This window comes from Lemur catta, chromosome 25, assembly GCF_020740605.2.
Source record: "Lemur catta isolate mLemCat1 chromosome 25, mLemCat1.pri, whole genome shotgun sequence".
In the NCBI taxonomy this organism is placed as follows: Eukaryota; Metazoa; Chordata; class Mammalia; order Primates; family Lemuridae; genus Lemur; species Lemur catta.
Genome location: NC_059152.1, coordinates 9,791,808 through 9,818,902, shown reverse-complemented (window position 1 = coordinate 9,818,902; position 27,095 = coordinate 9,791,808). Strand labels below are relative to the sequence as shown.

Sequence of the window (27,095 nt, the reverse complement as noted above, 5' to 3'; positions counted from 1 at the left end):
CACAGCCATCTGATGAACAAACAGTATTGAAAGAAAGAAGCCAGACACCAAAGAGTACATACTACGGCTCTAGTTATGTAAAGTTTAAAAATTAAAAACAGGCAAAACAAATCTATGGTTTTAGAAGTCAGGACAGTGCTTATCTCTGGAGAGGAAGGCAGGGGTAGTAATGGTGGCAAGTGTGGGCGGGCTTCTGGGGTGCTGATCATGTGCTCTTTCGTTACCTGGAGACAGTGAGCTTTGCCTGTGTGATTTGTGTGTTAAACTTCAGTTTAAACAGTAAGAGGGAAAGAAAGGAATAGCAAGACCAGGAATACAAAAATGGTTTAACATTAGAACATCTTTAAAGCATTAGAACATACTATAAAGCATTAACAGATCAACAGGGGGAACCATGTGATCACTGTGAATTTTACAGAGAAATAATTCAGTAGATTCAGTACTCATTTCTGATATAAGAAAAAAGTTCTCTTAGCAATGCAGAGTATGTTGGACTTACTTTGTCCTGAAAGCCTGTGGTTTATTTTATATCACACCTAATGATGAAACATTAATAGTGTGCCTGCTAAAGTCAGGAATGCCCTCCCTCGTTTCTGTTCAGGAAAAAAGAGAGTCAACAAACAGTTAATAGAGATCAGTGTAGAAAGTGATCCATATCCAGCCAGCTGGCTGAGCTAGTCTTACCCACCGCTGTACTTTAATAGAAAATAGAATAGAAAAAAGGATTTCATGTACAATAAAAACATAAACTTAAAAGGTACTAAGAATAAGCCCAGCAAAAACGTGTGAAGGGAGATTATGGAGGAATGTCCAGGATACTAAAGGACACAAGACTTGAAGAAATGGAAAGAGATACTGTGTTCGTGCGCAGGAAAGCTCACAATTTAAAGATGTCAGCTCTCCCCAGATTAATCTATAAATTCAATGCACTTCTTCAATTACATCATTTTTTAAAATGATACTGACAAATTGATACCAAAATGTGAGGGGTCCAGGATAGCGGTGGTGCGAAAGTAATCAGATGGATCGATGTGGCTGAACAGTAAGCTCAGAAACACACCTACGAGTAGGTGAGAAGGTGGCAGGTGACTTTACAAAGCAGTGGGGAAAGAGAACTGTCTAAGGACTAGCCCTGGCATGATTTGTTTTCCATTTGGGGAAGAGTCTGATCTTACATCATACACAAAAGACAATTTTAGGTAAAGTAAAAACTTCAGTTACATCATACGCAAAAGACAATTTTAGGTAAAGTAAAAACTTCAGTGTGAAAAGCAACACTTAGAACTTTTAGGAAAAAAATCAAGGAGAACATTGTTGTGACCAGAGAATAGAGAAAAATTTCTTTAAAATTTTTGTTCAACAAAAAGTCACCATAAACAAAGTGAAAAGAGAGCCACAGACTAAGAGAAGGCTATCGCTCTGCCTAAGTCAATAAGCATGTTTCCGTTAGAACACTGGCAAAGGATATGAATTCACTAAAGAGGATCACAAATGACCACTTAATATGTGACACAATTCAGTCCCTAGTAAGCAGGGACTACAAGATTAAATGAGATGTCTCTGTGATGTTCATCAAATTGGCAAAAATGTCAAAGTTGTTAATACCAAGGAGTGGCAAGGATGTGGGGAACATAGTTGCAGGCAGTGTGAGTTGTTCCAACTACTTTCGGAAGCACTTGGCAGGATCCCAAGAGGTTTAAGATGTTTGTAATTCTTGTTACTTAGTAATTCCCTTCTTTAGGCGTATACTCTATAAAAACTTGGTTAGGTGCTCACAAGACATAAATATGTTCTTTATTCTTTAGCATTATGAGTAAAAGAAAAAAATGGAAATAAACTAAATGTCTAGCAACAGAAGCGAATGGATAACTAAGTTGTGGTCTCTATAGAGGAATATTATGTGCAGTAGAATGAACCAGAACAACATGAATTGCCATGCATAGATCTCACTAATCTAATGTTACCAAAAAAACTTATTGTTCAATGATATGTACCATTTGAAAACATCAGGATGGTGCTTGTCTCTGTGGGACGGTGGGAAAATGGGATGAGGGAGCCGGACGTAGGGGCTACAGCTGTGTCCATCATGTTTAACTTCTTAACAAATGATATATGAGCTCACAAGATCAGCATTTTGTAGAATTGTTAGTTGATTGCAATATTTTTCTGAGTCTTGGTCATACTTTACAGATATTACAAATAGAATGTGATTAGAATAAATTAAGAGAAATAGAGTTACAATAGTATAACAAAGATGATCTGAACCTGATTAAATTGTAATGTCAGAAAACAGTTGCTGGCTGGGCGTGGTGGCTCATGCCTGTAATCCTAGCACTTTGGGAGGCCAAAGCTGGAGGGTTGATTGCTTGAGGCCAGGAGTTCAAAACCAGCCCAAGCAACGTAGTGAGACCCCATCTCTACAAAAAAATTAAAAAATTAGCTGAGCATAGTGGTGTGTGCTTGTGGTCCCAGCTACTTGGGAGGCTGAGGCAGGAGGATCACTTGAGCCCAGGAGTTTGAGGTTGCAGTGAGCTATGGTCACACCACTGCACTCCAGCCTTAGTGACAGAGCGAGACCTTGTCTAAAAACAAAAAAAGAAAAGAAAAGAAGATGGTTGCTATGGGAGATTTGAGTGAATAGTCTGAATTTTATTGAACCAACTTCAGATGACTTTTTACTATCTGCTTCCATACTATTCTAATGATGTCTTCTTCGCAAATTAGGTACTTGAAAGTGGTGGTCCTCAGATCTTAAAGGGCCTTGAAGAGAGGTACGTTTACTTTTGTTTGGAAATGATTTCATGCTTAGAGAAAAACCAGAAGAATAGTACCCCCGACTCTCATATACTCTGTACAGCCAGGCTCACCAATTGTTAATAGTTTTTGCCACATTTGCTTTGTCATTCTCTCTACATATATATTTTTTTCCTCTGAGCCATTTGAAAGTAAGCTGCATGCATTATGCCTCCACGAATAAGAGATATTCTTATAAAACTACAGTATATTCATCAAATTCAGAAAATTTAACATTGATACAATACTGTGATCTAATCTACAGTTCTTACTCCAGTCTCCCTAATTATCCCAACAATGTCCTTTATACCACATTTTTTTCTGGGTCACAGTCCATTCTAGGATTGTATCATGTATTTAATTGTCATATCTGTTTAGTGTCTTTTAATCTGGCCCAGTTCTGTATGGGCTCGTGGAATGCTTACTTTATTCCGTGAACTATAACCCATATGCTGCCATTGTGTATCTGGATGCAGACATTCTTTCCCTTCACTATGTAGTGCGCATGACTTACTTTCAAATGGCTCAGAGGAAAAAATATATATGTAGAGAGAATGAGAAAGCAAATGTGGCCAAAAGCTCCCAGCCTTGCTCTGTACCTCCTTCCCGGAAGCATGGCCTTCCCAGGGCTACGGTCCTGCCCCATGTCCAGGATTGTGAGCTGCCAAGGGCCAGTCCTGGCCAGGCTTTTAGCACTATGTGTAGGACTTTCCATCTCAGGGGTGGTCTTGTCTGTGTCCTCTACTCCCCTCCTCTGCTGTGCAGTGTCACGTTCTGTCTCTCCTGTCCCTTCCACCTCCCCACATTCAGGCTGGCAGCAGTGGGGGAGCCCCACTGGTAGTTGTGTTGGAATTTGGTGTGTACTTTTCTAACTACGGGTTATTTGAAGTTTGTAGTCTTTTTCTGTCTCCTAGTAATGTTGGAGACATGGGTTATGTCTTGTGTTCCTCTTTGGTCTGAACGTGTGTGGGGGCAAGGGCAGCTGCCATTAACTGAGGGCTGTAACTCCCTGAACACCCCACGTGGACAGCACAGTCAGACTCACAGAGCCTAAGCGAGGAATGTCCTTCTGGACAGGGGCACCTGTTTACTTCTTGGTGATGTTTCTCCACAGTAGTAATCCTTTTCTTTCCACATAGTTTTTGAAGTAATGTTATACAACATTATTTAATTGGTCTTCCTATATGAAACATTCAGCATAAGATAGACATGAGTGAGTTCTTTAAATGCTCTCTGCTCCTGTTTGCTGAACGAGTCTCTTGTGTTTTAGGTTGCTGGAAACTGTTCTCGGGTATATTAACACCATAGCACAGTCTGTGGAAAAAAACGCAGATAAATTAACTGTGAAGTTTTGGCGAGCGCTCCTTAGTAAGGCTTACGACATGTTAGATAAGGTAGGTTTTCATTTCTCCCCATAATTGTTGTGTTTTTTTGTTGTTTTTCATGTTATTGTGAAATTGTTTGAAGTTTTACTTTAAAAAGAAACTTAGTAATACCTTTTCTGAATATAGTGAAGTCCTGATTTTTCTTAGACAAGAATCTCTTGATGATTAGAAGCAAATTTGTCTGGAAAAAAATTGTTTTCCTACCAATTATAAGAACTTGTACCTCAAATATATTTTAAATAATCAGTCATATACTATATAATGTTCTACTTTATTTAAGTGGAATAAAATAAAAATATTTTAAGTATATTAGGTAGATACATATCACTGGCCTTGAAATTAGGAACACTATTCAAATCCAGCTATTATTCAGCTCATGGCCTTGACACTTACTCCTAACATCAAGTTTTTGTTTTGTTTAATAATGTGTGGTTAATGCCTACCTGAAAGATTATTGTAAGAATTAAATAAGAAAATGTGTATGAAAATGCCTGGTACCCAGAGGTGTGTAGTGGACAGAAGTCTATCTTAATCATTGTTGATTTTCTTTTCTTTTCATGTTAAATATAAAACTTCTTTATAGGTCAATGCCTTGCTGCCCACGGAAACATTCATCCCTGTGATTAGAGGACTGGTGGGCAATCCCCTCCCGTCCGTTCGCCGGAAAGCGTTGGATCTTTTGAATAACAAGCTACAGCAGAACATATCCTGGAATAAGAAAATAGTGAGTGAAGAACATAAAGCAGAGCCATTTACTGTTCTTTGCTTTGTCAGAGAGCTACATTGAACTCCCTTAAGTTTCTCTAGTGGAACAATTTAAAATTGAAGTATATTATTATTATCTGAGTGTAATACCATGACACACATGTTTAAAAATGTGATGTTCATTCTGATAAGAGTATGTATGTGTTGTAAGAGCTCCTAGAGTGGAATCTCAGCCTAATGGAATTCTTACTGATACGGACCGTACCTTGCCTTAGCTTTAATGTAATTCTGAGCCCCTTTTACTCTAGACCAGTAGGTTGCTCCGTGTAAATCAGAAATTGGTCAACAAGCACATGCGGTCGCTTAGTGGTAAATAAAGCAGATGGAGAAACAACTGCTGTGCATAACTGTGTGGCTTAGGACCCCTCATTCTGATTTTCATTTAGGCAGTCTCAGGCCGTGACAGTGGGAAAACAGACCAGCAGTTTTTGCAGCTTTCATTATTTGGGGGCTTGGCTCTCCTCTTCAGATTCACCGTTTCCTGAAACTGGTTCCAGTCCTTGTAGCCATGGTGCAGCATAAGAAAAAGGAGGGGGAAGAAGAACAAGCGATAAACAGACAGACGGCTTTATATACTCTCAAGCTTTTATGCAAGAATTTTGGTGCAGAAAATCCAGAGCCTTTTGTCCCAGTGTTGGACGCTGCAGTGAAACTGATTGCTCCAGAGAGGAAGGAGGAGAAGAATGTCTTGGGAAGTGCCCTGCTTTGCATAGCAGAGGTGGCCTCCACCCTGGACGCGCTGGCCATCCCCCAGCTTCCCAGGTACGCTGCTGGACACTCGCAGTAGGAGCCGTTACAGTCGGTACAGATCGGAAAATACTACCTTAGTGACTTTTTTTCTCCTCTCACGTAAAATTAGATTTGTTAAAGAATTGATCTCTTCAAACTGAAAAACACAACGTCACCATTTTCTGTCAGATGTCCTCTTTGTGGTGTTAATTGTTCCCCAATTCTTCCTTCCTTTGACTTGTTGTAATGAGAAAGCAGTGGGTAAAGCTCCTCGGTGGAGGGGTCCATCCTAGTTGGGCAAAGCTAAAGCTGCCTCCTGCTGCCACATTGGGAAGTTAGACACTCCTGGCTGCATCTTTGCCCTGACAGTGGCTGGCTGAGTGGTCATGGGTACCTACCACGTGGGATTCCCGTAGGGCAGTGTTTGCAAACATGTGCGTGACACACAGCAAGTGTTAAGCAATTCAAAGACATTGTTATTTGTTAAAATTACTGTTGGGTCAGTACTATTGGCACTGGGAAATTTCTTGCACTTGGTCACATAAAATGTGTAGATGACATTTTTTAGGCTATGAGATATACCATGATGTAACAGGCACAGTTCGTTTAGATTTTTTCCCTAATGACCTCTACTCCATTCCCCAGTCTCTGTTTCTTCTTAAAGTTCCTGTAAAACTCTTGCTCTTTACTTTTAGCCTGATGCCTTCGTTGCTGACAGCGATGAAGAACACCAGCGACCTGGTCTCTAGCGAGGTCTACCTGCTCAGTGCCCTGGCCGCCCTGCAGAAGGTTGTCGAGACTCTCCCGCACTTTATCAGCCCCTACCTAGAAGGTGTTCTGTCCCAGGTGAGCCACGACAATGCAGCATGCCACATGGGTGGCAGGGGAAAGTGAAAGTCAACGAATACGATTTATTTTTTCTGTGTTAGTTTTCATTTGACAGAAAGGATTCTTATTTCTGAAAAGATGTACTTGTTTTTAAAAAACCATGTTGCTTTTTCTCATCATCCCTTCTGCTTATCATGAAATTGACATGGGGGTCACTTTTTAGGGAGGCTCTTCTTTCTCTCTTTTTTAACTATGCAGAATGTATTTTATTGCTGTGTTTGCCTCTGCGAGATCTTTGGAGTTGGGCTGGTAGAACTGTCTTTTATTCCTTCTTGTGGAAACTGGTGTGCCCTGTTTGTTTCTAATATGAAAGGTTTCTTAATCCTAAAGCATCTTGCAGAATTCCTGTGTTGCAGGTCAGTGGTGACCTGCCGATACACGAGGGCAAGTGGCATAAAATGCTCAAGAATGTTCAGCTCTTGTTCCTCTGGTTGTCACTGCTCTGCTGTGTTGATCATTTGCCTTTGTGAGGTTAGGAGCCTAAACTACCACAGGGCAAATGATTTAACCAATTCCCGTATTCTACAGCCAGGGCTTCAAAGTAGCCTTCTCACAGAAAGGAACCTATGCTCTGAGGAGCTTTTTAGGTTTTTTATCAAGGAAGAACTTGACTCTTGTTGTGGTCCCTGGATGCCTGTCCTCTAAGAACATCATCAGTCTGGGTGCTCTGTATGCTTCTGCATCACTTGCCTCTACCCCTGTCAGTTGGGAAAGAGGCATTTGCCTGGTTTTATCTATAAACGTTTAGAGTTAGCTTTACAAGGAATTCTGTGTAGCTAAAATGTGCTAAGTGTTTCCCAAACACGAGCCTTTGGTTGACTTCCTGTCATCACTAGGTTCATATTGACCTGTTTTTTATATTCCAATAGGTGATTCATTTGGAAAAAATTACTAGTGAGATGGGTCCCACCTCACAGGCTAATATTCGTCTCACGTCTCTTAAAAAGACACTGGCTACCACACTTGCACCCCGAGTCTTACTGCCGACCATCAACAAAACTTACAAGCAGATTAAGAAGAACTGGAAGGTTAGATCATATTGGGTATTAGCCTTTGGAGGAGGGCGAGGTGGTACTAAGATTTTTAAATTTTCACTGAAAGAAGAATATGATTATTTAATTCGTTTGCAAATGCATTACTGAACTCTAGGAATAATAAAGAATAGCACGTCTCTTTACTGTGTTATTGGTAGAATCACATGGGTCCCTTTATGAGCATCTTGCAAGAGCACATCGGGGTGATGAGAAAGGAAGAGCTCACCTCCCACCAGTCCCAGCTAACCACGTTTTTCTTGGAGGCCCTGGACTTCCGAGCACAGCACTCTGAGGTAAGCTTATTTTCACTCTCCCAAATTCTAAAGTTGTTAACTACCTATTTAAAAGCCAGAGGAAAATCTAGCTGTGTAACAGTTGTGCTTGGCAAAATAATTTAGAGAAGATATCAGTACTTTGGCTGAGAATAAATCATCTCTTCTATTTTCAGAATGATCTGGAGGAAGTTGGAAAGACGGAAAGTTGTATCATTGGCTGTCTAGTAGCCATGGTTGTAAAGCTTTCTGAGGTCACATTCAGACCCCTGTTCTTCAAGGTGAGGCTTTCTTCCTCCCCATCTCCTTGTGCTCAGATGTCAGTGACAGCATGTGTAGAAGAAACTAATATTATGTTACCTTTTAGCTGTTCGATTGGGCTAAAACAGAAGATGCCCCGAAGGACAGACTGTTGACATTTTACAACCTGGCAGATTGCATTGCTGAAAAACTGAAAGGGCTTTTTACTCTGTTTGCTGGCCACTTGGTGAAGCCTTTTGCCGACACCTTGAACCAGTTGAACATCTCCAAAACAGGTTGGTGACTGTCTTCAGTTCAGCTGACACCCTTGCTCTGTGCACCTTACGTAAGGTACAATAAGTATAAGATACAAACTAGTGCTCATAGACAAGATTTTGAAGGTTCTTGAGTCCTAGGCTAAGGAGGGTGAATATTTACATTGTTGTTGTCAGACATTGAAGTTTTTGTTTTAGCATGATGAAAAAGTGTTAAATAAGTTGACTGACTTGGGAGAAAGAATAAAGTAAATGGGCATTATTCTCAATTATTAGAAGTGACTTTAAAACATAAAAATTAAGATTGGTTTATTCTCTAGTGCTAATAAGTGGCCCACGTGACAGTTCAGGGTAATGTAAACTTGACAGACTGAGCATTAGAATCTTAACAACTCAAAAAGAAGGAATCACTTATTCAAGAGACCATCCATTTTATTTGTGTTCTACCTTCATCCTGATTATGATTTCTGGATTTTAGAAATACCATTCTAATTATAGTTATTTTAATAGTGATCTGAACTTAAACATTGGAGATTAAATTGTGAAATTGTTTTGTTTTGTTTCATTTTTGCTCTTCCCCATCTACAGATGAAGCATTTTTTGATTCTGAAAACGACCCTGAAAAGTGCTGCTTGCTGTTGCAGTTTATTTTGAACTGTTTATATAAAATCTTCCTTTTTGATACCCAACATTTTATAAGTAAGGAGAGAGCAGAAGCCTTGATGATGCCTCTGGTGGATCAGGTAACCACATAGTCAGCTTCTGCTATCGAGGGAGCTGTTGCTGTTCAGTCTTCGCAGGTTTTATATCTACTACAATGACTGCTTTCTAGGGTTGTTGTTTTTTTTAAGGGTTGTTTTGTTTTTTTTTTCTTTTTAATAAAATTTTTATTTGAAAATTGACTTTTCATGAGTATAACATATCTGCATCGTGGAGTTTGAATTTTTTTTAATTTCTCAAAGGCATGATACAAAGTTTCATGGTGAATTTATTAAAGTTTTTTAACTGGGCTTTGTTGAGAATGTTTCTGAATGTGGCTGTCCTGGGGGAAAGAACTCCAGGGTGTTCTGCTGGAGAGAAAAGGATAATCCCAAGGGGGTCTGAGATTCCATTTGAGTTCCAGAAGGCAGTAAATTTGCTCTAGAGAGAGTATTAGAATAGTACTTAGTTTTTGAGCCTGCTAATGCCATGAAGGATAGTAAAATGTTATTTATACATTTGGTGTTTTTTAAAACAGAAGGAAAAATGAGACCTGTTGCTCAAAGTCCTTGTCTTACTCTTCATAGCTGGAAAACAGGCTTGGAGGAGAAGAGAGGTTCCAGGAACGGGTGACGAAGCACCTGATACCGTGCATCGCACAGTTTTCAGTGGCCATGGCCGACGACTCTCTCTGGAAACCACTCAACTACCAGATCCTGCTAAAGATGAGGGACTCCTCACCTAAGGTCAGGAACCGGGGTGGCAAGCACTGAAGCTGTGTGTTTTCACCACATAGTCTAAACAGCCTGCAAGTGGTCCCGGATGTAGATCCTGCTACTTCTCAGTCAGTACTGCAGGTCTGGTCTTCTGTGTCAGGTGGAAATTTGAGCCCAAGAAAATTTGGGGTTTTACTTACAGACTATTTATAAATAATAGCAATTCCCTTCTCCCCCAACCCCGCTGGTCTGTTGTACACAAGTCCTAAAATACTTTCTAAATACTTTCAAATCTTAAATAGCAAAGACTTGAGGTGATTCCTTGTGTTTTTTAAGTGCCATTGAAATGTCGCTGTGCTCCAGAGATGCTTTTAGTTTGTCCACAGAACAGTCTTTCCAGTTAGATCAATATATTATCTTTTTATATACTAGGCTTATTATCTTGTGTTATAAGTGGTGGCAATAGAAATGCAATGTTGTGGGTAGGTTGATTGGAAGTTAAAATTACATACCTGAGTGTCAAAGTTTTCAAACTGTTTCAGCAATCAATCACCGTTTCTCAAACTAATTATTGTATTGGAACTTCCCTGGATGTATAACAGACCAAAGCAGAATTTTATTAATACAATTTATTAATTCAAATTACCTATTAGGATATGAGTAGAATGAGGCTATTTGATGGACTCCCCAAATTTTAAACTGTAGATTCTTTCACAATTTGCAGCATCAAATTTATTTTAATATTTTATTTTGGTTGCACAATATCAAGGAAATCCTGATTGAATATAGGTATTTATGAATGGGTTTTTTAATAACTCATTTTGTGGAATCCAAATATTATTTAATTAAAATATCCAAAACCAGAAAGAGGACCGGTAGGGCTTTTGTTTCAAAATGAATTCATAACAGTGCCTAACAACTGCTTGCATTCCTTGTCATGGACAAGCCATGTGAGAAACACCCATTTTTTTTGTTGTTTAAAGTTCCCTAACTAGGACATCATGACACAGAGTGTGTTGAGTTGAGAGCATAACCCACTCAGATGTCCTGGCCCCTCTTACAGTGGTGACCGCTGTCACCGCTGTCAGGGACTGTGGGTGGGGAGTCCTGCCGGAGATGGCCGGAGACGCCTACTGCCAGTTTGGTGCCATCTTGGGCAGCCTGGCGAACTGGTGAGCTCCAGTGCAGTTAAATTTGGTGACATGCTTGAGTTTACATGTGGCATTTTTATTGTATTGGGTTTTTTTAAAGGAAAATGTAAAAAGACATTCACATGAAAGATCTGCAGTGCCGGAACACAGTTTTGAAGACACAGATTTATAAGGTTGCCCATATAAACAGATCCCAAATGGTTAAACAAACCGGTAGTCTAAGAGGAAAATTGGACACGACAAAGTAAAACAAACGCATATGAAATAACATTAGTTTTCAAAGTAGAACTTGTCTCAACTCAGTACAGATCTTACGATAATAAATACAGCAATACTACTTTTTTATTCTTGACTCTTTTATCCCTTTCAGGTTCGATTTGCTGCTTTGATTACTGTATTAGCACTGGCTGAAAAACTAAGGGAGAATTATATTGTCTTGCTACCAGAATCTATTCCTTTCTTAGCAGAATTGATGGAAGGTAATTCCTAAACTATTAAGAAATAGTTATAGTAAAATTCTGTGAAAGTGTGCCCAATGATGATGCATATTTGGACATGAGGGGATTAGCAGCTGATCAGTCTTCTGCCCTGCTGCTCCCAGTCTCAGATACACGCAAGCTCAGTTCCTGTTCTGAGTAGAGGGAGGAAGTGGTGAGTTAAGAAGTGACCATCTTGTGATCATTTGAGAAGCTGTTTACAGTGTAATCGTCACTATCTTTACTTTTGGTTTTTTCCCTTGTGATCATACAGATTACAATAATGTTTTAAATTAACTTCATACATTTATATGACTGAATATTTTGGTTCCCACATGTGGGGCTATTGTACAGAAATGTCTAGTGCTATTAAGGATGCAGTAGGATGTCCACTGTGAATGATGTATACTTGATGTTAGGTGATGACGGATTATCTCATTTAATCCTCACAACAGGGTATATGCCATTATACCTGTTTTACAAAGGAAGAAACTAGAGGCCTAAAAGGTCTCAATTACTTGGTAAAGGTGATGGAACTAGTAAGGGTAACAGAGGAGTGGTGGTCTCGACAGCCAGGTTTGTACAGTTCTGGAACATATACTTTTAAGCATCATATCACCACCAGGTGGCCCAAGAAATAACCGTAAATGTAATATAGGCAGGGACGGTGGGGCAGGTGGACCAGCACTTTGATATTGATGATTCACTGCTTGTCTAAACCTAAGAAGCACATTCTCCTTTGTTTCTCACCTCCTGGAGAGGGGCTGTGTAAGCTACCGAAGGAGTGGCATCTCTAAGGATTTTGAATTGTGACCACTGTTTTGGGGGTTTTTATCTCATTCTGCTTCTAAGTCTAAGCCTGTAAGGAGGGAGTGAAGGCGGAAGGAGGACTGAGGACTGCAGAGGAGTATTCCGTGGTGCTCGGCCTCATGGCACTCTGTTGATTGGATGACTGCCAGAGAGTGCGAGACATTAAGAATTAGGTTAATGATAACTGAGGCAGGAAGATTGACTCAGATTTTAATTTTGATTTTTTTTTTTTTTTTTAGATGAATGTGAAGAAGTAGAACATCAGTGCCAAAAGACTATTCAGCAGCTGGAAGCTATACTGGGGGAGCCACTCCAGAGCTACTTCTGAAACTTTTTGATCTTTGATACTCTGCTCAGAGTTCAGATTTATTTTTCATACTTTTACTTTTGGGTGTTTGGTGCCATGTTACTTTTGGTGCCTTAACGCCTACATTTCCTCACTTCTTTACAAAATTCCCACCTGGTTTGTGCTACCACATAAGCCTCTCCTGCCAGTTGTATAGTTGCAAAAACAGTAAATTATACATGGTGTTTTTATACAGACTGCTGTGTTTGTTTAAACATTTATAATAGTGTTTCTGATTGATATTAATGATAGACATGTTTGATTTTAGCACCCAAAGCTGATACCTCCTTTGGACTGTAAAGCCTTAACTCTTGCATGTAGCAATGGCTTATTATGTACATGGTATCCATGTTGGAGATTTCACTCGGCGTAACACTCTACTTCAAGTACATAATGTTATTTGGCATTCAACAGGAATACTTTTGACTGCGAAGCCATTTGGGATTTTTACTTTTCGTTTTGAGTGGAAGACACTTGAGCTTTGATTTCTTTGTGCGTGCCCATGACGGGAAGCAGTTCTGGAATGCAGTTTTCAGTTGGGACTATGATTGACTCCCTTACCCTTTAATCTCGGGGCGGGGGCGAGTACGCTGCTTAGAAAACTACCCACACCTGGCTGATCACACAACAGAAAGGGCCCAGAAACGCTAGGTGGCATGAGGGAGCCCCTCCAGGATTACAAATGAGCATAATTTCACTGGTGGTTACCTAAGAATTACTTGTATAAGAAAGTAAGTATCAGATTTTTCCCAATACTTTGAAGTGCTCGAATCTCTAGGTCTGTGTCATGGGGAAGCTGGCGAGGCCTCAAATAAAAATAAACAAATCTGCCTTTATTTTTAAAGGCATCTAAGAACAGTCCCATAGAATGTTCACACTGAGTTTGAAAGCCTTTGATCTAATTTAATACAGAAATTTGGTGTGGGATTGTGACAAGCAAAAAGCCAACTTGCAGTTTAGAAATGTACCTTGTTAGAACTGATTATTTCTCTTTAAGAAATATCTCAACAAAAATTTTAAGATTTTCCATTTATTCTGTCAAAGAATCAGTCTTAATAGCACCGTGTAAAACAAAAAATGAAAATGAACCTTTTAAGATTTAGAGAAACAATGTGAGTGGGCTTTTTTTTTTTCTAAATGCCCTACAGTCTCCAAGATCTCAGCCATGCAGGCACTCTGATGTTCTTTCTGAAGAGAAAATAACTGGAGGGGATTCTAGAGCCTTCTTGCCTCTATAACTTACGCTGCCTCCCCTGCCCCCCATGTTTTTTGGAGTTGGCAAGACTGCAGAATAAATTAATGTGAAAATCTGGAAAAGAATTAAGGGCTAACAGTTTCTACACTGAGAACTTTTTAAAAAATAAGATTAATAATAGTATTCTTTTCAATATATGGATAGCAATAATATCTAACCAAAATCTGTTATGGAAATATTTCTAATCCTGACACAATTCTGCCCAGCAGTTTAATGTGATGAATGATCTGATTTAGCTTTTTTTAAAATTTTTTTTGGAGATAGAATCTCAGTCTTTTGCCCAGGCTATAGTGCCATGGCATCAGCCTAGCTCACTGCAACCTCAAACTCCTGGGCTCAAGCAATCCTGCCTCAGCCTCCCGAGTAGCTAGGACACGCCTGGCTAATTTTTTCTAATTTTTTAGTTGGCGGGGAGTCTCAAGCTATCCTCCTGCCTCAGCCTCTCAGAGTGCTAGGATTATAGGTGTGAGCAACTGTGCCCGGCCTCATTTAGCTTTTCTCTTCCCACTCCCAGACCTTTGAAATTTTCTGTGACAAGATGCGATTTGTAAAGATTCTACATAGAACTTCTGGTAACTCCCTTCAAATAATAGAAAAATTACAATAATGCAACAATTTAACTTGTTGAGACAGGTTGGATTTTAATCACTTAAAACATAACAATGTTTGATCTCAGTTGCTAATGATGACGGACTAATCTTTAAAGGAGCAGCGACAAACGGTGGGTTACACTTGAAGAACAGATTTTTAGCTTACCTCCCTACCTACCTCATGGGTCTCTCAGTGGTATGTGTTACTTTCTGATAGTGCCTATTTTGTGAATTCCTTAATTCTAATCTTGACATTACTATGTTACCCACAAATGTCTTACACATTACATGCATCTTGCCTCTACCTTAAACTTTCTGTAGGAGTCGCTATAGACCTCTGACTCACCCTAAGTTCAACTACACAGACATCACCTGCCTAGAACTTGACATCAGGTTAATTTCAACACCGTTTGTTTTTTGTTTTGTTTTGGTTTTTTGCCTTCATTTCTGTGCTGTGTTCAGATGTCATGTTAATTATTTGTTAAAGCTTACAGCTGGTAGGTCTAGATCTGTTTATCATGCTAAAGAAAATTAATTGCAGGTATAAGTCAACATTAGTCTATCAATTATGGGATGTGACAGAGCGCTGGGTATGAAAGCAATCAGTGGGGAAGTAGTGTCTTGTACAGATCAGTGTCTAGGTGGTTCAATAGCTGCGTAACTCTTCAATCCCAAAGGACGCCTGATGAGCTTATACGATGCCTGCAGGAAAACAGTGCCCAGTGGCAGGGCACAGAAGAGTCTCAGCTCAAGAGAATACGGAACAGACTGGTTTTCAGCACCAGTGTGTATGTATCCCAGCTCCTAGCACAGTGCCAACCGAAAGGATGTGCTCAATCTGTGTTAGCTACTATATTATAGTAGGTACTTCATAAATACTTGTTGAATGTGATTTTAAAAAGAAGAGGCCAAATCAGGTGAAAGCAGAGTGACCTCACATTTCCTCATTCAGTGCCAGACGTAGCCACACTGCATGGCAAAGACTGAGAACACCCAGGAGGACTCGATGTTTTGCAATCTCATTTTAACAATATAGAGACAGATGCATTTGGGCAGGGCCAGTACCACAGAAGCCATTTGTATTTCGGATTTTGTACCGGTCAGTTCAGCTACCAGCTCCTCACTTCCAGTAAGTGGATATCCCCGTTAATTTCCAGCGTGTCAATACTGCTGAGCTCTTTAAACCTGTGCTTGTATTCCAGGCTGTGTACACCATTTATCGCAACCTTGAATTCTCTAACATCACAATAAATTATCATCTGAAAGGAAAGGAAACATACCATTAGTCGTTCCCCTTAGTTTAAAAATCGTTGTTTGTTGCACACTAACAGTGTGTCAGAGTAAACCCTTTGGTTTGCTTTATACACAGAGAAGCTCTCTTGGCCTGCTGCTGTTGACTTCCCTTCTGTGATTTCTAAGACCCCAGTGGCACCTTCTGCCTTGTCTCACTCAGGTAAGTTACTCTAACGAGTGCTTGAAGCCTCGCACCCTCCCTTCCTCGGCACACCCCCCTCCCTCAGCCCCATCCCTTAAGGTAGGAAGCAGCATCCTGCTACTATCTTGACCGGCATTCACTGAGATTCTGATTCCAACGAGCAGATTGGGAACCAAGTGACTTGGATCCTGACTTTTCCGCCTCAAACTTGAGGGTCTTGGGTAAATCAGACAACTAATATGAAATTTCAGAAGCTTAAGGCGCTTGCTAGGGGTTGCACAGCTGCTTGGTGGTCCTGATTCCATCCCAGCTCAGCACGTCTTGGCCTCAGTCTGTTTCTCCAAAGCTCTTCGAAGCTGAGCATCCTACGAGTCTAAGGAGTGATTTCTTAGCATGCTGCCAGATCCTGGCCAGGTTCATCACTAGTGTTAGCCCTTCAGAGCTGTCTCTGCTCAAAACTCAAGACAAACAAAAACCTGCTATGCTTTCACATCACCTTCACACCTACACTTCACCGTGGTGATACCAAGCTCCCAGGGCCAGGCTGGGTTTCCACCCATCCTGCGAAGGCCAGTCTGGTGGCCCTGCACTGTGCCCTCCCTGCCCCTCGCCCCTGTGAAGGCTCCAGAAGAAAGCAGAGGGGCAGCACAGAGCAGAAAGGATTAGCAGCTTTGCTAACCCCCTCCATCCCCAGAGGCCAGACCGAGGCACGAAATCTTAATCTGCAAAGAAGCAAATTGAGGGTCTTTATTCTTTTGATAGGAGCCGTGGAAATGGCTGCCAAGGAAAATCGGGAACAGGGGGACATTGTGTGGATCATACAAAATGAAGGCTCTGGGTCTACCGAGAGAATCGGGTAAGTATCCGTAACCTGACACTATATCCCCAGGAGAAGGGTGGAAATCCCAGTTTTGACCCGGTGGAAGGGACCTTGTGTAATGTACATTTAGCAAAATCCCAAGAAAACACAAACAGCCTCATGCAATAGCTCAGAAGGAAAAACAAGTTGGCACCAGAGGGAGTCAATTAGTTACCTATACTGAATCAGAGCAAGCACAGAGCCGACGAATTACAGACAGGTGGAAAAGACGTGACACATACCCAGGTGAGCACACTACTGCCACACAAGAAGGTACATCACGTACAAAAACCCCTAGAAGAAAACATGGAACAACAGAACACCTCACAACCATCTGATCTTATAGAACAGCTGGTAAGAAAATAAACTTCATTAAAAAGAGGGACTCGCAGATGAAATGACAATACTGAATGAGATTTTTTTAAAGACTAGGTATAACTAATAAGTAAATTTGAAACAGCAAGAAGATACGTTTAAAATGAAAACAGTGGCATAATGGAAATATCTGAGATAATCTCAATGAAGGCATATTAAAAAGGCAAGAGTTGGAAGCATCTATCACTATGGAAAATTAACAACACTGGTCAACAGGAAGATAATTACTGAAGTCGAAAACTAACAAACGGAAAAGATGATTGTTGAAAAGATACATCTATTCATCCCTTCAGCCAGCCATCCTTTTCACTGCGTCTCTACAGAAAAATGTCTGCAATGTGGTTCACCTAATCTTAATGGTATTGTTTGAATTAAGAAGTTGAGGATATTTTAATTTTCATCTTAATATTTTTCAGTATTATTTGAATTTATTATTATCATCCTTTTTAATCTTAATAGATCCAAGCTTAGGGCCCAAATAGGTCAAAAACAAGTTACATCACTGGCTTCCTGTCACCAGCCACAGGGATCAGCTTCCTTCTGGAACACTCACCTCTGTTTCCCTCCAGTGGACCCAAGTCACCCTTTATGCCCTGACTCCTGCCAAGCCAACAGTCCTGTGCTGCCCTTCCCACACCCAGTGACTTGTTCAAATCATGCCCTAAATCTGGAGAACCAACCTTCAGCCTTCTCTAGCCTTCCTAGCATTCTGAATTCCAAACCAATATCCACAGCTTCCGGGGAACCTTCTATGATTTGCCCACATCTGTCTAAACTCCACATACCAGGGCACTGCACTAGACTGGAGCTAAGCAATAAATATTAATGTCAAATCACCATCTTCTACTCAGCCTTGATGTTTATGCTTTTAACAAATAGCATGATAAGTCCTTGTGAACTCCAATGGTCCAGAGGATGTGGCAGTTTAAAATATTATAAAAGTATGACTGAAATCAGTGGCCCTAAGTGACCAGGGAGGCAGAGAGTCACCTAAGCTAGTGAGTGAGCCTAGCCAACCACCCAGCACCCACATCTCAAGGTATCCAGCTCTGTTCAGCATCACGCACACGTATTTTGGGATGTATTACCATAATATTCACATATTAGGGGACTAAGGACTACATGCCTTTTAGTTCCAAGGAACTAATGGATTTGTCCTTGAATACAAGCAAACAGGACTGACTCCTTGGAAGAAAGGACTGTCACCTGAAACTGTCTACCACGACTGGAGATGACATGCTATGCAAATAAGCAGTTTTAGGGTCCCTACATCCTCAAGTCCATTTAAGATTAAACATGTGACTCCCGGTACTGAGACAGGTTTCTGTTAAATCTTACCAAGCAATGGGCTTGCTTAAAAAAAAAAAAAAGTTCCCATTCATCAATGACAAATGTCAAATAATCCCAATGCAAATGATACGGTACTCTACTGGCTCTTCCATTTGTAACGATGGCCTCAAATTACAATCTCCAAGTAAACAAACAAACAACCCACACACAGTCTCCACGTGTTCAGTGAGGCCTTGATTTAAATGTGCCACTTATCCTGCCCCTGCTCCCAGGGTTCTTTTTCCTGTCCCATCCTCAAATACTGTACTCTCACCTCAAAGTACATCCCAGGACTAAATGGGAAACAGGTAATATTTCTCTCTTCTTCTCCCCAGGACTCCTGAAGAAAAGAATTTCTTACAAATGCTTTGGTATTCAGGCGTGGGTTCAAGTGTAGAGCAATATCCTTTGATTTTCCTGCTAGTAGATCAACGTTAAAGCTTTTGAGAGAAAACAGAAAACACTTTAACCAAGTAGGAGAGCATCGTGGCAGTTTCTGCAATTTTAATAACCAGACTTGAACTCTGATTATAACTACATGAAACAAACACATGCACGTGGGAATACAGATAAGGTGGAAGTATTCCACTAATATTTGCAAAATAAAAACCCAAAAAAAAAAAAACTTTAAAATCAATGTTGGGATCTGGGATCTGGTTGGGCAGAAATTAAAGGCTTAGCACTAGTAAACTGAATAATTACTACAGGCTACAGGAATCTGGATCCTTTCAGGCAGGTATTCTCTTTAAATCATTTACATGTGTTCTTTAGTTCTTGCAAGTATGCTGCTTTCTAGGAAAAAGCTCTAACTTCAAGCTGTCAGAAGTCTGGACATTTCTGGAAAAGGTTTTTAAAGCAGAAATTTTCCAAGTCATACGAAAAAAGGGGCCCTAAAAATGCTGCTGTCTTGCCTGGCCAGAAAAAGCCTAGGTCGGAATACTGAACTTTAGCCTTGGCTCTGCCACCCACTAGTCGTCAGCAGTGTAACCTCTTGCATTAATATTTTCACCTTGCAAATGAGGATGATGACACTAGCCTGACTTTCAGCTCATGAGAAGGTTACAGGTGTGAGGCCGCAACAGGCACATGCGGAAAGTATTTCACACTGTTTCTGGCAACTTCAGGATACTGACCCTCTGGCAGTTGCGTTCACTTCTGCTTTGACGACGACAGTTCGTCCGGGGCCCATGGGGGAGTTCAACCTCGCGATGAATGGCAGGGTCTGAAAAGAAGCCACGGTCAGGACTAGGAGGCCTGCAGAAAGGGAACTTGTGCGGAAACTCGTGTGCAAAGAACACGGGGCATGTTTAAGAGTAATGACCCTGTAGACCCCACTGAAGGGACAAATGAAGTCTGCCTTGGTCCCAGCTGGGTCCCCTGCAGCAGCATGGTGCCTGGCTCATGTCAAACACTCAAGGACTGCATGTTAGATGACAAAATGCATGGACATGGGGTGGGACCTGATACCCTCTGTGTGAGTGAAAGTCACTCTGGGAAAGCCACCTGTCCTGGGGGCTGACGCAGGGCTGTGTTCTGCTGGAAGGGGAGGCAGCCACGCTGGGGGAGTTGAGGAAATACACATGAACGGCTCACGGACACATGCCTGGTTCACTCTCGGATCTGTCCAGGAACAGCGAACAAATGCAGAGTGGGAGTGGCCGCTCTGGGCTTACTGGGGTCAGAAGTTACACAACAGCTCATAATAACTTAATTTTTATACAGAGTTAAGAAAATTTGGGGCTCTTCAAACCTTTGACAAAGAGTTGGTAGGTAGTATTTTGGTGCAAGTCAAAGTGTGATTGACAGTCGAATCTTTGTTCTTGGTGCAGACAGTTCTGGGTACGATTTTAGAAAAGTCTCCTTCTCTAATACTAGGCTGTAGGGGAAACAGTTCTACAGTAAGGGAGGGAAGGAATGACGCTGCCTGCCGAGGTCTAAACTGTTCATTTTCTAGGCAATTTTATAAAATATTCCACATGTAATAACCCAGACAAAAATACTCAAAAATTGTGACATATCAGCTGTTGTACCCATTGGAAGAGAAAGAAAATATGAGACTGTTCAGAAGGGAAGAATTACGTTTTATAATACGAGCAATTTGACCTTGTGGCTGTGCTGAGCTGAGCCCAGCCAGAGCGTGGGATGTTGGTGCCCGCTCCGCCCTGGGTGTGACGTGCAGGCAGCCAGTGCTTTAAGACAGGGCCGGGTGGGCTTGTAAAGGGCTATTCCGGTTGAGAATAGAGGCTGATTGCCCTGTCACTTAAATCCTTTATCCTCCACCATAAACCAGTCATTTTTCACAGGATGACATATGACCTCCAAACACATCTTACTTGTCCTTTCCAGGGGAGCCCCAGAGTGCTGAGATTATATTCTACCTGTGAATATGAACGTGCTGAGATCAGTACGTCTTCACTTTCTCCATTAGGAATAACAAATATGCAGTTTGTAAACGGCCCTTCTTCCCACAGGGGGAGCAGATACACGTGGAAGTTGATTTGCCAACGCACTGACTGATGTTCAGTGTCTACAAATACTTGCTGACAGCACTAGTCACCAGGTGAGAGCGAGACAGTTCATTTACACAAGAACGGTGAGTAGTGGTGGCAGAAACTGACAGGTTAAGCAGCAGCAAAAACTTATCAAGTGCCGGGTACCAGAAGAAGTATATGCCTCAATTTTTAAATGATTACTTCCGTCCTAGCCTCACAGTAAAAACATAATTTTTTATAAACCAGCCTTCCTGCCACCTGACCTACATGGCAGCCAAGAGAACATTTTAAAACTGGTGGTTTATTAAAAGATTGAATATTTACATTTTCTTTACTTATCTCTGTCAGTTCCACAGTAGATGGTTGGGTATTTTGTAAATCCTGAAGAAAAGATAATAAAGATTAATTTTTAACATCCACCAGAACATCTTTTCTAAATATAACCTACTTGACATATCAAAAAATTATAAGTGGTACTAAACATGAAAATATGCTTGAAAATTATGATCCAAAAATACACTAATTATGATCCAAATATACTCCCTAGCAAATGGGCAAACAGGCCAGGCGCGGTGGCTCACACCTGTAATCCTAGCACTCTGGGAGGCTGAGGCAGGAAGATCACTCAAGCTCTGGAGTTCGAGACCAGCCTCAGCAAGAGTGAGACCCCATCTCTACTAAAAACAGAAATTAGCTGGACAACTAAAAATATATAGAAAAAATTAGCCGGGCATGGTGGCGCATGCCTGTAGTCCCAGCTACTCAGGAGGCTGAGGCAGTAGGATCGCTTAAGCCCAGGAGTTTGAGGTTGCTGGGAGCTAGGCTGATGCCACGGCACTCTAGCCCGGGCAACAGAGCGAGACTCTGTCTCAAAAAAAAACAAAATGGGCAAACATTAAAGACAATAAGCTCTAATGACAACAAGAAAGTGACCGGGCAGGCACAGGTGTTGACAGTGCAAATTGTTTTCATCTTTTTGGAGGGCAAGTTAGCAGTATCTGTCAAAACTTAAAATGCAAAACAGTCGAGCATTGTCTCACAAAAGGGATACATTCTGAGAAATGCATCGTCAGGCGATTTCACTGTTGTACGCACATCGTAGAGCTACTTGCACAACCTACACAGTATAGCCCATTGCTCCTAGGCCACAAACCTATACAGCAGGTTACAGTACTGAATACTGTGGGCAATCGTAACACAATGGTAAGGATTAGTGTATCTAAACATATCTAAACATAGAAGAGGTACAGTGAAAATACGGTATTACAATCTCATGGAACCACTGTCCTATATGACTGGAAACGTCATTATTCGGCATATGACTGTACTCTTTGATGCAGACATTCCACATCTAGAAACTATCTTACAAAAACACTCCATTGTACTCCCACGTAAATGGAATAACCACTACCTAGCTAATAATTATGTTTGTTTGTTTGTTTGTTTTGCTAGAACCATACTAAATTTGAGATCCTATAGACAGTAAAACCCTGGTTTGATAAATAACATCCTACTAGTCCAAAAAATTCACTTCCAAGAAATTAATAGTCTACTGAGGGAGATATTTGCATTGTTTTTATCCCAAAATTCGTGTTCATTAAAGATGTTTTCTACCAATTCATGAGAAAACATCATCAAAAAGACCCCCAGGTGTGGACGGACACTCACCGAGCTGAAGTTAAAACCAACTGAGTGAACATTGACTTTGCCATAAATGCCCAGAGTGTCTATTTTCTCCAGGCCGATCCTGTGGGCATAGAGCAGAGTGTGTTTTCCATTTACAGCCACCTACATGGACACAGAAAACAGCCACCCGCCAGAAACAGTTAATAAATGAACTTATCCACATGGAAATGTTTCGTTGGGTTTAATTTTATGCCTTTTCCCACAGGTCTCCACACATGTGACCAAACTGTGACTGAGAGCACTGCAACACTAGTAGTGTTTCTCAACTTCTTGTGAATTCCTGATTGGATTAAGCGCCATGGACTGTCTCCTTCTGGACAAACATGTATTCACAAATACATGTATGTATGCATGTGTGCACTGTGCATACAAGTGACACAACCCCAGGCTCAAAGCCCCGCCCTGCCCCTCACAGCCCCTGCACAGGTGCCCTGGAAGCTGCGAAGCCAGGTCAAAGGCCTGCCCAACAGAACCTCCACCACATTGTCCTTGGGGACCATACCACGTAGGTGGCAGACACTCAGTAACTATTTGTTGAATTTGCTAAACGAATGAACATGGGCAAGTTATCCAACTTATCTGAGGTTCCTTTTTCTTATTTGTAAGTAAGTACAATCTCTCCCTCAATGGGCTACGGTGATGAGATGACAATAAAGTAGCTTCTGCGAGTCCTCAGCACAGTGCCTGACACCCAGGAGCTCAGTATACGTGACGCCTTTTCCCTGCCTCCCAAATGCTGGGCTGGGTTGTATGTAGGAAACACAAGCAGCACACAACACGGTCTGTGACTCAAGGAACTTAAAGTCCCACTTGGGCGGAGCAGAATAAACGCATGATCAAACGAAAGCACAACGGTATAGGAACAACTGTTAAAAAGAAAGATATAGACACAAGAGCTCAGAAGACCAGAGAAGGGAGAGCCGAATGGAGTTCAGGAGATTTAGGGGAGACTTTCTGGTGGGAACAGTGTCCTCAAAGACAGAAAGGATTGGCCCCAGAGATAGGAGCGTCTTCCTCCGCATCAGTACGAGTCTAGGACGGTGCCAGGGGCCAGAGAGACGGCAGGTGTGAGAGCCTCCAAGGCCACACCCTACCTCGCACCCATGCACTAGGTATAAAACATTCCTTGAAGCCAGTGATAGAATTTGCTGCACAAAGGACTGCTAAGATCCCCTCTGGCTCTAAAATCTCATGATCCTTGTGGCAAGGAGCTGCCTTGTGGCAAGACTTAAATTTACAAAACTCTTCGGATTTCTGCACTAGGATTCCCCACCTGTCTGTCAGTTCCAGATTTCCCCACACTTTGGGTGGTGATGGTTATAATTTACTCTCCATAATTAACATAATACTGTGTCAGTTCAGAACTCAGCGCTGCCAGGAGAAATATGATCTAATAAAAAGATCTGTTCACACTGGACCTGTATTTCTGCAGAGCAACAACTGGCTGGAGAGAGTAGCTGTGACCTCCCTTCACATTTAGGTACCTGCCTGCTCCTATTTTAGAGAAAAAAATTACAAAGCCAAACTATTTCTTGAATTTAGGAAATATAAAGTGAGTCACACAAATGTAAAAAGCTCCCCTGTGCACTCATCCTCACTAATGAGGATTCAACTTGTCATTCTCCAAAACCCACCTGGAATTTGTCCTTCAGGACCATAATCACGATTTCAAAAGATTTTTCCTTTTGGAAAGGCGTGTCATAGGTGATCTCTTCCCATCCCCATTTCTCGTTTTTCAGAGTGTTGCAAACAATGCAGTTGGACCTTTTGAAACGAGGGTTGAGATGAAAGGCCACATCAGCTCGAGGCTTCACGCTGCTGCCACACTGTAAGTCCACCTGGAATCTGTGTGTGAGAAGAAACAGGGCCCCTTGAGCACTCAGGAAGGAAGGACGCAAGGAAAGATCCAGCAAGCACTACCCTGCAGGCCGCGTGACGTATGACTGATAATCCCTTGTTCATTCACCCATGTGGCCTAACAGAGCTAGTTGCCTAATCTTCCTTAGTAACAGAGCCCCTGAGTTTGAGCTGGGTCCAGACCTGCCTGGAATAAGAACCTGTCTTTCCCAGCCTCCCTTGCAGCTAGGCCTGCTCATGTGGTTAAAGTGCTGCCAATGAAGTGGAAGTGAAGTGCTCAGGAAAACTACCGGAAACTGCCTTAACAGTTAGCAGGCACCTGCCTTTCGTCCACCCCCAAACACCACACGTACCCATCCAGCCACTCAAACCAAGGCTGTGAGGGCTGGAGATGAAGCTTCCAAGGATCATGACAAAGAAGACCTTAGCTCACCCCGGGGTTAGCAAAGAGCTGAGCTGGAAAAAAGCCTACGTCTCTAATGACTTGATGGAGTTGACTGAAAAGGTCTAGGCTGTCCCCTAGAGACTTCATATGTCACTTAAAATGCTGCTGTGTGGGTGTCGGCGGCACGGAGCTGAGCCCAGTGCTAACTGATGTACCTCAGTCCAGAGTCTGAACCCAAAGCAAGCGCCTAGTAAAACAATCTGAAATAGATCCTAACAGATGTGGAAATGTTAGACTATAACTGGGCTGTCCCTGTCATCTGACTGCTATTCCCTTCTTTAATGACATAGCTAATTCATTATATTGAAATCAGACATATAGCAATGAAATAAAAATGTCCGATAGCTTTTGTTCAGTCCTTCATTCCAATATCCTGAGCACCCTGGCCAGGGCTGCTGATGAAAGTAAATCAGGCCTCAAAATATCAAAATGGTCTGTCCCTCATTGTTTTTTGTTGTTCTACAATCACAGCAAGACAGCTCGCTCTTTCCCCAGCACAATGACTGTACCTGTCCGAGTCGCTAGGAACATGCCCACGTATTACAATCAAAGTTCCAGGCTCCAGCTGCTCGGGAATAGTGCCGACATAGGGGATCGCCTGAGGGAACAATGTTAACAAACATGCAGTTACACAAACGAAAGTATGGACTAAGCAATTATACCCAAATCTCATTACTGATAGGGAAAGACGACATGTTTAAAGGCTGCACATAAATCTGCTCAGAATCTAGCACTTTCCACGTCATCTTCACTCTTCAAACAGCTACAAGGGAACAATGTGGCTAGGATATTTGTGGTACCTGCAAACTACTCTGAGTTCCTTGGAAAATGTCACAAGATAATACTATTCACAATATTTTTTATTTGGCTGAGGGTTTTGTAACATAGCACTTCTACTTCCACTCGAATATGATAATTCTGATAATAGAAAAAACAACAACGTCATGCAACTGTTAAGATAACTGAGGAAGTTCTAAATGAACTGACATCTCCAAAATGTGGGAAAAGCAGAGTTCTAGAAAACTGTTTATGTAGCATGATATATGCATGTAAAAAAACAGATATGTACAAGGTGATACATACATAGCACATGTTTTTACAATATACCTCAGGAAGGATATACAAAGAGCTGCTAAGAGAACTGAGTACCAGCGTAGAAGGAAAATTTATGTTTCACTAAAACCCTCAAATACTGCTTGGATTTTTAAAAATGAATTGCACGTATTATCTTTAAATGTTCAAAATGAGAGTTAAAAAAAAAAGGACAAGCCACTGGTTTTGACATAAATGTAGTTTTAAATTTTGAAGACAGATAATCTTCGAACTGCTGGGTGCTAGGTAACATGGGAGGAGGCAGAAGTTGAGTGTCAGAGGGACACTGACAGAAACGGAAAACTGCAGAAGGGGAGCTGGTTGGGGAAGGACGATTGGAGTTCAGGTTTGAACTCCTGGTCTTGCAGGGCTGACTGGAGATTCACGCTAGGTGGAAGGCCAGGCTGGAGCTGTGCACGTGTTCAGCAGATCTACAGGTGATTGGTAAAGGCATGAAAGAAAGACGTTAAAGACAAGATTCTACTAGTAAAGCCAACCAAGAAATTAGCAAAAACTGAGAGGGCAGAGCCTTGATGAGGAAATCAAGGCAGCACAGATCAACTCCCACTCAGGCAGGCTGGCAACAAAGGGAGAAAATGGCCCAAAGGCTGGAAGGGACCTTACAGGTTACAAAGGAACAATTTTATTGTTTTGTGTTGTGAGATAGAAAGGGGAGGTACTTAGAATACCAAGGTGAGAAGGACAAAGTGGAAGCGAGGCTCCTCAACAAATTCAAATGACCAGCTTTTCAGCAGCAGGTGGGATTGATGTTGACAAGTGGTTTATTAACTTGGGGTAACAACCAATTCTGTTTAATTTCTTAATAACTTCCTAGCCAGCTTGCATTCATCACATCTTAGGAACTATTAACAACAACAGTAATAAAAACACATAGGTAGATAATGAAAAACAGAATTCACTGACGGCATTCCTGGCATAAAGTGAAGATACTGTCTTCCAAATTATTCACTCAGTTTGGATGGAAAGAAAAGGGAAGCTGACTTTTAAAAATCGTAGAATTCTATCAGCTGAACTACTCAAAGAAATATTCTAAATAAGAAAGAAAAATAGGCCAGTTACAATATTTATCTTTTCCAAGAA

At 41.4% G+C, this 27,095-nt stretch overlaps 2 protein-coding genes and 1 long non-coding RNA gene across 5 annotated transcripts in view; 2 read left to right on the top strand and 1 right to left on the bottom strand.

Annotated features, from left to right (window-relative positions):
- The window catches only part of HEATR1 (HEAT repeat containing 1), a 49,708-nt gene extending 36,938 nt beyond the window's left edge, over positions 1-12,770 (top strand). The window contains exons 33-45 of the mRNA XM_045537267.1: positions 2,725-2,771; positions 4,064-4,187; positions 4,762-4,902; positions 5,413-5,705; positions 6,368-6,518; positions 7,430-7,588; positions 7,753-7,887; positions 8,043-8,147; positions 8,234-8,402; positions 8,970-9,124; positions 9,668-9,826; positions 11,318-11,426; positions 12,473-12,770. Of these exons, the coding sequence (XP_045393223.1) occupies positions 2,725-2,771; positions 4,064-4,187; positions 4,762-4,902; positions 5,413-5,705; positions 6,368-6,518; positions 7,430-7,588; positions 7,753-7,887; positions 8,043-8,147; positions 8,234-8,402; positions 8,970-9,124; positions 9,668-9,826; positions 11,318-11,426; positions 12,473-12,561 (1,836 nt within the window). The 3' untranslated portion in view covers positions 12,562-12,770. The remainder of the gene's footprint in view (positions 1-2,724; positions 2,772-4,063; positions 4,188-4,761; positions 4,903-5,412; positions 5,706-6,367; positions 6,519-7,429; positions 7,589-7,752; positions 7,888-8,042; positions 8,148-8,233; positions 8,403-8,969; positions 9,125-9,667; positions 9,827-11,317; positions 11,427-12,472) is intronic.
- Positions 12,771-14,449: 1,679 nt separating this feature from the next.
- Positions 14,450-27,095, bottom strand: part of LGALS8 (galectin 8) — a 17,523-nt gene continuing 4,877 nt past the window's right edge. For 2 of the 3 annotated variants that reach the window (XM_045537264.1, XM_045537265.1), the window contains exons 3-10: positions 25,412-25,500; positions 24,235-24,445; positions 22,583-22,702; positions 21,239-21,295; positions 20,173-20,298; positions 19,556-19,644; positions 18,697-18,862; positions 14,450-15,683 (exon numbers count right to left, since the gene is read on the bottom strand). In XM_045537264.1, coding sequence (XP_045393220.1) covers positions 15,534-15,683; positions 18,697-18,862; positions 19,556-19,644; positions 20,173-20,298; positions 21,239-21,295; positions 22,583-22,702; positions 24,235-24,445; positions 25,412-25,500 — 1,008 coding nt within the window. In that variant the 3' untranslated portion in view covers positions 14,450-15,533. The remainder of the gene's footprint in view (positions 15,684-18,696; positions 18,863-19,555; positions 19,645-20,172; positions 20,299-21,238; positions 21,296-22,582; positions 22,703-24,234; positions 24,446-25,411; positions 25,501-27,095) is intronic. The other variant, XM_045537266.1, reaches the window with a different exon arrangement.
- LOC123627592 lies at positions 15,295-21,011 on the top strand. The gene is made up of 3 exons (XR_006731373.1): positions 15,295-15,877; positions 16,622-16,715; positions 20,894-21,011. It is a non-coding gene; the product is annotated as an uncharacterized LOC123627592 (long non-coding RNA).